This window comes from Delphinus delphis, chromosome 5, assembly GCF_949987515.2.
Source record: "Delphinus delphis chromosome 5, mDelDel1.2, whole genome shotgun sequence".
Lineage (NCBI taxonomy): Eukaryota > Metazoa > Chordata > Mammalia > Artiodactyla > Delphinidae > Delphinus > Delphinus delphis.
Genome location: NC_082687.1, coordinates 8089866 through 8102842, shown reverse-complemented (window position 1 = coordinate 8102842; position 12977 = coordinate 8089866). Strand labels below are relative to the sequence as shown.

The window sequence follows — 12977 nt, the reverse complement described above, 5'->3', positions numbered from 1 at the left end:
GGGAATACTGCACTGCCATACTGCTCTCTGACAAGGAGTTACCAATTTACAATGAATTCCACTCACAATTCTTGATAGCAGAGTGAACCTTCTCCCAAATCCTTGCTGACACTACGCAGCATCAGTATTTCCAACCACTGTCAATTTGAAGTCCATATTAGCCTCTCACTTTAATATGCATTCCATGATCACTTAATTTATGATTATCCGTGATCATCTTAATTTACGAACCATTTCTATTGCTTCTTTTGTAGGTTACTTTCTTGTATACTCTGTCAATTTTTCTTATGGACGTGCAGGAACGCTTTATTCAGCAGGGGTATTAACCCTTTCTATTATATGTTACCAATATGTTTTGTGAGGTGGTGGCTTGTCTTTTAACTTAGAAATAAGTTTTCATTTTAAAGAGGATGACATAAAACAACTTTTAAAATAAACATCAGGACTTCCCTGGTGGCACAGTGGTTAAGAATCCGCCTGCCAATGCAGGGGACACGGGTTCAAGCCCTGTTCTGGGAAGATCCCACATGCCATGGAGCAACTAAGCCCGTGTGCCACAACTACTGAGCCTGCGTGCCTAGAGCCCGTGCTCTGCAACAAGAGAAGCCACCACAGTGAGAAGCCCGCACACCGCAACGAAGAGTAGCGCCCGCTCGCTGCAACTAGAGAAAGCCCACGCACAGGGACGAAGACCCAACACAGTCAAAAGTAAATAAATTTTAAAAAAAACAAAACAAAAAAACAACTTTGGAAAACATGTCTCTTTAAAATAAATAAGTAAATAAATAAATAAAACGAAATAAAATAAGCATCACTTGCAGGTTTTGCACCAAGGTGTAACCTGTGCTCTGTCATGACTGTCTCTACTCAAATAAACCAAAGGTTAATGAAAACAGTGAGGACCGACTATACGAAAAACCAACTTTTCTTAATTTTAGAAAGTTCAATTATTATCTAACAATTTGACAAAGTTAGAATCAGTTTAAAACACCCAGAATGCTACTATTGAACACGAAAATACTACTGGAATGTGTGTGTTTAATTATTTATCTAAATATATGTCAGACAGGGTTCTGAAAAAGGAACTACGTTAACTTACTGTCCCAGAACAGGACTGAGTTCTTTCAAGTCTTCTAACGATGGCACTTGGTCCAAAAGTTTCTTAAACAGAGCCAGTGGGAAAGGGATGTTGGCAACATTGCGACTGAACAGGCAGAGTCCACACAGAACCCCAAAGAAGAAATAACTCTTCTTCTCAAATTTAGGCTGAAAAGAGGAAAAAAAAAAACCTTAACGTATTATGAATTTTTACCAGTACAATGGAATATTTACATTAGGTAAACTATTTCTCCCCTTTCACAAAATCAAATCACAAATTAAAACGAAAAATCTTGAGATAAGAATACTTAGGGTTTATATTCAATTATTAAGTCAATTTAAATCCCTGCCACAGTTTTGGTTACTGGAAGCATCAATAGTATGGGGGTGAGGAGACAGGAGAGATGTTGTTCAGGCGGAAAAGCTGCAATGAGTAGCAAATGAATCCTAGAGTTCAAAAGCACAGCACAGTGAGTATGGATAACGATACTGTATTACAATCATCAAACCTGCTATGGTACTAGATCTTAATTATCCACCACTGAAAAGAAATAATTATGAGATGTGAAAAAGGTGCTAATTACCACTACAATGGCAATCATACTATGATATAAATATATCAAATCAACATGTGGTACACCTTAAATTTATACAATGCTATATGTCAAACATATTTCAATAAAAAATAAAAGTATTAACAGGAATAGAAACACCTTAGGCTCAGTAATCCTTATAAACAAAGTTTTTGCAATTTCTTTTCATAGGCTGTATCTTCAAATTCATTGGGGAAACAGAACAAAGAATGAGTGCCTAAGAAAGGAAGGGTTCATTTTTACCTATTCATTCTAGAAATGGTCAATACATATATATTGCTTAAATTCTCTTGTGTGGACTTGGGAACCCAGGGCAAGAGGACCCCCATTTTAGAGAAAATAATCACTTTTTTAGAATTAAAAGTTATCTCCATAATTACATCAATAATTCCTCTCCCATAATACAACAGTCTAGACAACCTAATTTTCTATGGTAAATCCCCATACCTTTTCTCTCAGGAAACACCTACACCAAGAAAAGAGGACTTACCTTGACAGGAAACCACATGTAGGAAGCCTCTTCAGGATATGTGAACATCCCATATTCTGGCCGGGTCATTTCTTCAAAGAGACAACGGAAAAACTCTGCTCTGACTCCTCCAGCGTCATATCCAATTTCTCCACTAAATGAAACCTAAAGAAACAGAGCAAATAATGCATCACTTCCAGAGCTCTGTACTGCTACGCATTAAATCTCATTTAATAACTATTTGTGGACCCCAGTATTTGGGAGGTACTGGGGTAAGCAAATTACTTGTGTTAGCGCATTGAATTTTCTTACGAATTCTAGGAGGCTCATGAGGCTTCAAGAATTTAAATAACTTTCCCAAGGTTATACAGCTGCTAAGACTTTTTTAAAAAATAAATTTATTTATTTTTATTTTTGGCTGTGTTGGGTCTTCGTTGCTGCGCACGGGCTTTCTCTAGTTGCGGCGAGTGGATGCTACTCTTCGTCGTGCTGCGTGGGCTTCTCATTGCGGTGGCTTCTCTTGTTGCGGAGCACGGGCTCTAGAGCGCAGGCTCAGTAGCTGTGGCTCGCGGGCTTAGTTGCTCCGCGGCATGTGGGATCTTCCTGCACCAGGGCTTGAACCCGTGTCCCCTGCATCGGCAGGCGGATTCTTAACCACTGCACCACCAGGGAAGTCCCCAGCTGCTGAGACTTAATCCTACGGGTGACAAACCTGAGAGCCTGAAGTCTTCACCACTAAACTGACCTCAACTGGCATCATTTTTATAATCATCAGGTACATCAAGTATAATGAAAGTAAACATAAAGAAATCATAAATATCAGAATTTTCAAAAAAACTGAAACACCAGAGCACATGTATTTACTGGCTTGGCTGTTGATTCCATAAGGAGGCAGCAATCCCACCTGCTGACACCAATCCCTCCTCGAGATGATTCTATTATAACCCATCTTTGCTCCTTCCATTACTTGCTCTGTTCTCCTTTCTGCCTTTCCTTCTTGGAATCCTTCACTTCAGTTTACAAATATGTTAAGGTCTCCCTTATCCTTAAAAGAGAAAAAAATCTCAACACCACTGTTTCCAGTACAGACAATACTGGCTTCCTCTAATCTAGGTTGCCTAATTTTGGGGATTAATGTACACCAACTTCTAAACTCGTTTCTCTACTTAAATGCTTCTCTCCAAGAGGACCAAGAATCTGTGAATCCCCAATTCCAAGGACTTGAGTTTCTCACGTCTCATCCTAATTTCACCCACTCATTTTACACTTCTGGCCACTTCCTCTTTCTTCACACTCTTTTCTCCCTTGCTTTCTCTTATGAAGCACTATTCAAGCTTTCATCTCTCTCTTCTTTTTCGTGCTGCGTTAATACCAGAAATTCCTGCGGCTCTATGCTGGTGCTTCTATCCTTCGTCTTACCCTGCCCCTTTATGTGGGCAAGCTCCTTAACCTCACGAAGTGTGTTTTCCCACGAGATCATCAGAAAGATTAAATGGGATAACGCAGGTAAAGTGTCTCACACAGTCTGGAAAATAGTAGCTGCTTATTCAAATGTTACCTAAATTTTTTAAATGGATGAATGAAATATAAAAGTGGAACTAAAATAACTGAGTGGACTGGCTGGCTGACACAGTTTAGAGTCAAAATGAGTTCACCAGATTTTTTTTTTTTTTTTTTTTTTTTTTGCGGTACGCGGGCCTCTCTCTCACTGTTGTGGCCTCTCCCATTGCGGAGCACAGGCTCCGGGCGCGCAGGCTCAGCGGCCATGGCTCACGGGCCCAGCCGCTCCGCGGAATGTGGGATCTTCCCGGACCGGGGCACGAACCCGTGTCCCCTGCATCGGCAGGCGGACTCTCAACCACTGCGCCACCAGGGAAGTCTGAGTTCACTAGATTTTTAAAAATTGTCTATGTGCAAAAATGCTAACTCTAACTCTAACTGCAAACTCTATACTTTTAAAATAGTATCTTGAGTTTGGTCAAGTCAATCATTCTTTAATCTGAGTAGGACAAGTGATAAACTAATGCCTCGAATCAAAAACACTCTAATAAATATTATCAGGAAAATCCTGACTTGTCTTGATTAATTGGAGAGTCTAGAGCCTGATGGCTGGGCTGAAATCCTGGCTCTGATACTTATCAGTTGTGTCACCCTGGGATAAGTTACCTCATGGTTCTGCACCTCAGTTTCCCCATGTGTAAAAGGAGGGAAAAACAGAACCTTCTACACAGTGTGGGTCAAAGGGTTACAAAAGTGTAAAGCTTTTACAGTAGTTCCTGGCATAAGGAAAACATTCATTAGATCTTCTAGTCATTATTATTCTGTGTCAAATATCTATTAGTAAGACAATTTATATAGTAGCTAAACCGAAGATCGTTATTAATGAATACTCAGGACATGGTGATATCTACAATTATACCCTCAAAAAACTATGTAGTCAATAAAGAGAATGTTCTCTCTTCAACAAAGCAATCTGGGTTCCTGCAGAAGAGCAGAAACAAACTCTCAATTCTCCTCTGGGTCAACCCCATCTCACTGGAACCTTTAAAAGGTGATGACCAGCCGGCTTGGTCAAGCCTCATGAGGGGATGGACCTCTTAGGGCTAGTACTGGGCTATCTACCTGATCAGGTTGGGGGGAGGACGACCATTTCACCTGCTGCTCGTTAGCCAGACTGTACTGACAGCTCTCACCTGGAATGCACAGGTAACTGGGGAAAACTAGGGGAACTCCAATACAGATAACCCCAGCGGAAAAGGGCGATAATTCCCTCTCTGTAAGGCCCCTTATTACATCCTTTTATGTTTTCTGTCTTAGCGGCAAAAACATTAAGTAAGAATTATATTTTACCCATAACTCCCTCCTCAGATCTTCATTCTCAAACTGATTTAGCTGATTCAAAACATCCTCAATCAAGTGACTCCTTCTGACTGTTAGATTAACGGTGGGCAGTAAAGCAAATTCAGACCTTTCTTGTTCCACAATGCCAGCCAAACTCGCGCAAGCTCGCCATCTCTTCTCCTGGGAAAAGAAAAATGTTTCACTCCATTTCACCGTTTGCTCTAAGTAGAAATTTACAAAGTAGAATAAACCGCTTCGGTTTACTATCCGCGCGTGCCACAAACATTTATGAAAAGGGCCCTACGTACACCCCTGGAGACAGGCTATATATTCAGTATTCACCCCCAGTGAGCAGACGATACTTGAGACATAGGAAATGAAAAGCTCTGTGGGGCTGGTTTGGGTGAGCAGGAAGGTGACCAACCGCGGGCTCCTCTGGACCACTGTATCCTGTAAACACAGCTGTGAACACTTCAGGGACCGACTAACGATTGTCAACAGGCTAAGAGACTGACTCGTGAGGCCGAAGCAGTGAGCTGAAGCCTAGCATTCTCATCAGGAAGAGGAGTGCAGACGTTTAGAAAAGAAGCCTGCTGCAGGAAAAGCGCAGGATGAAAGACCTCTCTAAAGATATCCTTTTCTAGGAGGAAAACTCAGACAAGAGATTTTAGGGGACAGATAATCTACGAAGTTACCATGAGAGAGACAGACCCACAGACTGACAGACAGACACACAGACCGTCCACCTGGAACCAAATGGCAATATGGGATCATTAACGTCTATGTCTCTTAGCAAAACAGAGAGAAATCAAATGCCATTTCTATAAAAAAATTACCGGAAGCTTGTTTAGAATCAAGAGAGAATAGTTACAGGGTTGAAGCAAAATCAAGTTCTCGGATCCTTTTTCCTTCCATTTTCCTTTGTTAAATATTTCATTAATGGTCTTACTTGGAACTTATAAATCAATTTCCTACTTTGTTTTATTATGGCAACTGCATTAGGTAAAGGTATCTTTTTATGACATAGATTTGAATATTATTCATGCATATAGATATACAGATGCATGTATCAGCATAGAAGTGACAACAAGCGCTAACACTTTCGGGCACTTTGGGAGAGGCACTGTTCTAAATGCTTTACCTAGATCAACAAATTTAATCCTTATAATAATGCAGCGAGGCGCATTTTCTGAGGCATTTTCAAGCGTACAGTTTTAAGTTCAAAACCCCTTGCTGGATACGCTGACAAACAGCACCAAGTCAGCTGATGACAGTAAGTACATCTGCAAGGGAAATACTTTTCACAAACCTTTATTATGGCATGATCACAGCCAGCCGTTTCTTTGGGTCTGAATTTCAAGAATCCTCTGTCACCTCTATTCCCACTACTATGTTTTCCCATTAGATTAGACCTTCTTATGTACTGGTGCTAATCCCAGTCAAGCCCACGTCTGCCATGCGTCTTTGAGTACCGTTCAGAAGACTACCGGCGCCAACCTCAAGGCAAAAGCCCTACAGCTAGGCCCAAGCTCTGGCCTTTGCTACAGAGGCCCTAATATGCCTTGAGGCCAACCCAACTCAAATTGTGACAGCCTCTCTAGCCTTCTTTTTTTTTTTTTTTTTGCGGTACACGGGCCTCTCACTGCTGTGGCTTCTCCCGTTGCGGAGCACAGGCTCCGGACGCGCGGGCCCAGCAGCCATGGCTCACGGGCCCAGCCGCTCCACGGCATGTGGGATCTTCCCAGACCGGGGCACGAACCCGCGTCCCCTGCATCGGCAGGCGGACTCTCAACCGCTGCACCACCAGGGAAGCCCATAGCCTTCTTCACTAGAGTATAAGCTTCTTGAATGCTATGACCACCACTGGTTTCACCAGTGAGTGGCTCCCTTACCACTCCTCTATTATACACTGGAAAAGGTACTCATCATTTGATTTGCTAATGAAAACAAAGAAATAGGCATGCATACCTGTATTTTTAAAAGTGAGTCTGCATACAGTAGTTTAACTTTCGACAGAATATTAAAGATAAATGGAAAATGACTGAATATGACAGGATAGTGGATGTCCACTGAAGTGTCCTAAAAATGGAAATGACAACAATTTTGATAAATGAAAGGACAGAGAAATCTTACTTTACGCCTTACTTCCTAGCCTTAAAGCCCTGATGGTTTCAGGTCTCAGTACTTATAGCCAAAGCAATCCAAAATGCTGGTCAGTAGGGCTCAGATATATAAAATTCTAAGGAAATGTTTTATATCTATCAGTGAAAGGTATATACACCTAGTGTTTTCAGTACTCATTTAATTTCACCATTAATTATAAACTCTGGACATTTTCCCAAAGAGTCTGTTCTGCTGCCACCTGCACTTCTGAAACGTGAAATTAGTTCAGATGCATTCGGTAAGCAGGGGACTGACAGAATGCAGATGGCTGGTTAGCTCAGACAAGATTCTTCCCAGGCAAAGGATGATGTGCTAGGAGTAGAATTAGAACCTTCAGAGAAAAGGTGAAAAAAATCTCACATTAGCTGCTGAACTGGCAGCAAGAGCCCTTTAGCTTTATTTTAAGAAAATGAAAAAGGAGTACTTATACCCAGGGAACCCTCCCCAAAGTTACAGCCCTATCCTGCTGGCTCCTGGTGAGTTACCGAGCCTCCTATACCTACCTTAAGAGCAAAGCTCCACTCCCGCAGGTGTTATCTCAGTACCACCGGTCCTCTAATCAGGGTGTGGAGAGATTTCTACCCTTCGGTTTTTGTGCATTTTTCATCTCGCGGCACTGTCCACAGCCGCTTGCCTGGTTGATCTGAGCTATCCCCCCAGGTAGGAAGCACTTTTCTGTCAGTGTTCTGGCTACAAAACTGCATCGGTTTTGAGGGGTCTGCCTTGCTTTTCCCATAAACCCTGCTATTTCTATTGGGCAGCTCTGCAGAGTACAGGAAGTTTTGGAAATTCGTACAAAGTTACAGAACGAGTGCCTGTATTAACTTACCGACGATCAATACCCTCTTTAAATATGCCATACTTACTGCGCCCATTTTCCAGACGGTCCTTCTGTATGCATCTTCATAAAAATCAAGCAAGTGTGTGAGTTCATTTACTTTGAAGATATTTTCAGGCAGCTGACATTTAGTCTGGTTTACCTTAAATAAAACACCACCTGTGAGAAAGTTCTTTATACAAAGACAATTTTGCTTAATGGCTATAAATTAGATTATCAGAATAAACAGCAAGTTAAACATACTTTTAATGACCAGAATTAAGTTCTATCCAATTCCCCCACTGCCAAAGCCCCAAACTTTCAGGAGCATAAAGAATACCTAAGATTTAATAGTAGAAATTGATGGTATGATGAAAAACTTCTACTTTTAATCCATAAAGAAGTTTTAAAGAAACTCAAGTGCGAAGAAAAATACAGTGTAATATGAATCCAAACTACTCTGGGGCCCAATACTTCATGTCACGTTCTTTCTTTCTCTTAATTTGCGGGGGGCGGTTGCCGCACTGTGCAGCTTGCAGGATCTTAGTTCCCCGACCAGTGCCACTGCACGGGGATGCTGTTTCATCCCTGTGACTAGGACCCCGCTGATCTCAGCCTTGCACTGTCAAGAGCCTCAGAAGCCTCAGAGTCATGGAGAAAGAGGTGCGTCATCTTCGTGGATTCTGCTGGAGGTGTGTGGGGGGGGAGCTTGACAAACATTCTGACGCTGCCTGTTAGAGTCCAAGGGCAAAGCAGGATCCCTTCAAGATTTCTTCTGTTGCTGCTTCAGTATTTCTAGGAATTCTCTTTGTAAGTGGCAAGCTCATCACAATACACTTTCCCTGAGCTCTTCAGTAAACTGCTCAATTTTTCAAGACCTGGAATTATTTTGTTGATTGATCTTTCACTTTTATATAAAACCTTTAAAAACAGCCAGGAACAGGCATCACTTTTCAGCAGTAGGGCAGACCTTTTTTTTAAGCAGTTTGATAGATTAGGCACTTTGATTCACTGAAAACAACCATAAATACAGGATAAACTGTAAACCAACATTTTTGGATGGAATAATCAGGTCAAGAACTAAGGGAAGGTGGTACTTCCCTCGAGAGTATCTGCCAAACCTGGTGAACCTGAACTTCAGTTTCAATGGCTGAGGCTGAGAAAAGGAGACAAAGCCCAGACTCTGTTCAAATTAGGAAACCTTGCTTCATAAATCTGGGACCCAAAAGGGCTACCATTAGAGTGAACCAGGGTAACCTAGAAATGAACAAGCTCTTTCCTCCACTCCTGCATCAACCCATCCCCACCCTAACTCCAAGACCATGAGGCAAATTGTAGTTAAAATGGTGCGCGCGCGCACACACACACACACACACACACACACACACACAGAGTCACAAAATACATGATAATGAAGGAGCCGTGAGGAAGATTCAGCAGAAACTAAAGACAGCAAAAACTGACCTGCAAAGACTTCAGGTACCCAGAAATTATAAATAATGACCAAGAAAAAAAATTTAAAGAACCAATGAGAACTTCCAGAAGTGAAAAACATACTACTAGAAATAAAACTCAAAAGACAGTTTATGTTCTTTTTTTTTTTTTTTTTTTTTTGCGGTACGCGGGCCTCTCACTGTTGTGGCCTCTCCCGTTGCGGAGCACAGGCTCCGGATGCGCAGGCTCAGCGGCCATGGCTCACGGGCCCAGCCGCTCCGCGGCATGTGGGATCTTCCCAGACCGGGGCACAAACCCGCGTCCCCTGCATTGGCAGGCGGACTCTCAACCGCTGCGCCACCAGGGAAGCCCAAAAGACAGTTTTAATAGCAGACAAACATCACTGAAAAGCTAATTCATGAATAGGAAGATAGGGCTGAAGAAATCATCCAGAATGGGGTAAAAAGAGACAAACAGATGGAAATTATGACAGGACGATTAAGAGACATGGATGACAGAGCGAGAAGATCTAACGTACAAAATAAGTAGAATTTCAGGAGGGGAGAGTCAATACTTGTTTTGAATTAAAACGTGTAACAACTTAGAAATGGAGGGAACATCCTTTTACCTAGAAAGATTATTTTACAAAACCCCATAGTAAAGATGTTATTTAATCGTGATATTCAGAATTTTCCTTTAAAATCACCAACAAGATTAGGCACCTACTATCACTATGACTTCTATTCAACATTCCTCTTGAACAACTAGGGGTAGGAAGGCCTAGCCAGTGCAACAAGGCAAAGGAAAATAATAAAATGCCTAAGAATTGGGAAGAAAAAAACATTATGTTTTTCAAAGATATGATTGTCTGCACAGAAAACGCAGAAGTATCTACAGTTAAATTACTAGATATAATGCGAGAATTTAGCAAATTCACTGGTTATTAAAAAAATCAACATTCAGGGACTTCCCTGGCGGTCCAGTGGTTTAAGACTCCGAGCTTCCACTGCATGGGGCCTGGGTTCGATCCCTGGGTGGGGAACTAAGATCCCACATGCTGCACAGTACGGCCAAAAAAAAAAAAAAAAAAGGAAAAAGAAAACAAATCAATATTCAAAAATCAATGCATTCTTACAATGCATTCCTATAATCAATGCATTTATCTGCTGTTAAACCAACAACAGATAATATAGTTTTTAAAAGATACCATTTACAAAAACTTAAAAAAAGTTAAATACCCTGGAATAGATTTGACTAAAGATATCCAAGACTTTCATAGTAAAATAACAAAAACTCATTGAAAAACTTAAAAGATAATCTCATAAGTAGAAGAAATAGATACCATGAAGATTCACAACAGTAAAGATATCAATTCTCCCCAAAGTGAAGTACAGATTTAAATGCAATTTCAATCAAATTCCCAGTAAGATCTGTGTATGTGTGTGTAGAACCTGAAAAGCCAATTCCAAAATTTATAGGGAAGAACCAAATGCCAAAAATATCCAAGATTCACTTCAAGAACAAGACAGGAGTGTTTCTTTTAGCGAGTAGAAACAATATAGAGCCACATAAAATGATTAACAGTACAGAAAAGAGCCTGTATGTGAACCCCGCACACAGAAACTTGTTTTATGACAGTTCACATTACCTATCAGTGCAGAAAGGCCAGAATTTCAGTTAAGCGGTGCTAGGTAATTGTTTTCATATGGAAAATAATAAAAATAAATTTTCAGTTGGATTAAACACCAACGTGTGAAAGGCAAAGCTAACCTCAATACTCCCTTTAGACCTTGGCAGGAGTGACCTCTGCCCTCTGACTTAAAGGTCTTTGCTCTGGGCTTCCTCCAGCCAAGCCCCTTCCCACAAGGGGTCTGCAGGGTCAACGGGGCCTGTCTATATGGAGCCCACTCATCACACATCCCCATCTAGACTGAGCTCCAGAACCCAAGACCCGCAAGTCCCTGCCCAGACGGCTCCAAGCCAGCCCCGGGAGCTCCACAGGTTTCTCCCTCCACTTGCCCTTTGGGGAGTGGAAGTGTCACAGGTGACACACCCCAAGGCTCCAGGGCCCCAGGGTTGGCTAAGGAATGGCTATTGTGGGAGGTGGGATGGAACACAGAGACGTGGGCTGAGGTGTCCACACACGGCCACGTGACAGCCCTGGTGTGGGAGAAAACCAAGGAAGGAAGAGAAGCGCAGAGGACCTGGGGTGGGAGCGGGGAGGGTCCGTCGGAGCCTCCCCTTTCGCTGCAGAACTCTGTAAGGAGCCAAGGTTTCGAAATTCAAACCTGGCTTCCCCTGTCATGAGGAAGGTTTATTTGTCAAGGTGGGAAGATAGAGTATATTTTATTTCATTTAACACGTTGTTAGCTAGATTTCTAACCTTTTAAACATTAGACATATGGTGTATAAGCCTCTGTTTGAACTCCTCCTCTGGTCCCAGCTATCATCTCTGTTAGAAGACTATCTAGACTATCTAGAGCAGCCCTCGAGGCCAAATCAGGCCCTCTGCTTATTCTGTAAAGTCTCACAGATGCCTGAAATATTTACCATCTGGTCCTTTCCAAAAAGAAGCCCTCCAGATCCCTGATCCGGGTAACAATTTAAAACCTTGAAGGAAAAAAAAGTTTAAAACAAAACACATGGAGTAAAGATCATAAAGGAATAGACTGACAAAATTTTTTTTTTTTTTTTTTGGCCATGCCGTGTGGCATGCGCAATCTTAGTTCCCTGACTGGGGATCGAACCCGTGCCCCCTGCATTGGCAGCTGGGAGTCTTAACCCCTGGACCGCCAGGGAAGTCCCCAAATTTTATCTACATTAAAATTAAGAACCTGAGTTTTGGGCTTCCCTGGCGGTCCAGGGGTTAAGACTCCCCGCTTCCAATGCAGGGGGCCCAAGTTCAATCCCTGGTCGGGGCACTAAGATCCCACATGCTGAGGGGTGTGGCCAACAAGTTAAAAAAAAAAAAGAAGTGAGTTCATCAAAAACCACCAAGACAAGCTATAAACTGGGACTTGATATTTGCAACACATATAATTGACAAAGGACTAGTATCCAAACTAAAAAGTACTCCTATAACCAATAAGAAAAAATTAAATACATTTAAATTGAGCAAAAGGACAGGTATTCTATAGAAGAGGAAACAAGTACTGCAATTATAAACATGAAAATATGCTCTAATGCATCAGAACCAGGGAAATACAATTAAAATCATAATTTGGGGCTTCCCTGGTGGCGCAGTGGTTAAGAATCCGCCTGCCAATTCAGGGGACACGGGTTCGAGCCCTGGTCCGGGAAGATCCCACATGCCGCGGAGCAGCTAAGCCCGTGCGCCACAACTACTGAGCCTGTGCTCTAGAGCCCGTGAGCCACAACTACTGAGCCCACGAGCCACAACTACTGAGCTCGTGTTCCGCAACAAGAGAAGCCACCGCAGTGCGAAGCCCACGCACCACGGCGAAGAGTAGCCCCTGCTCGCTGCAACTAGAGAAAGCCCGCGCGCAGCAACAAAAACCCAACTCGGCAATCCATCAATCAATAAAGTCATAATCTGGCACGA

General features: G+C 42.2%; 1 protein-coding gene across 2 annotated transcripts in view; it reads right to left on the bottom strand.

The window, feature by feature from the left end:
* Positions 1–12977, bottom strand: part of HERC5 (HECT and RLD domain containing E3 ubiquitin protein ligase 5) — a 40895-nt gene that overhangs the window by 8488 nt on the left and 19430 nt on the right. For both annotated transcript variants that reach the window (XM_060011978.1, XM_060011979.1), the window contains exons 14-18: positions 8031–8144; positions 6970–7080; positions 5011–5181; positions 2182–2325; positions 1100–1266 (exon numbers count right to left, since the gene is read on the bottom strand). In XM_060011978.1, coding sequence (XP_059867961.1) covers positions 1100–1266; positions 2182–2325; positions 5011–5181; positions 6970–7080; positions 8031–8144 — 707 coding nt within the window. The remainder of the gene's footprint in view (positions 1–1099; positions 1267–2181; positions 2326–5010; positions 5182–6969; positions 7081–8030; positions 8145–12977) is intronic.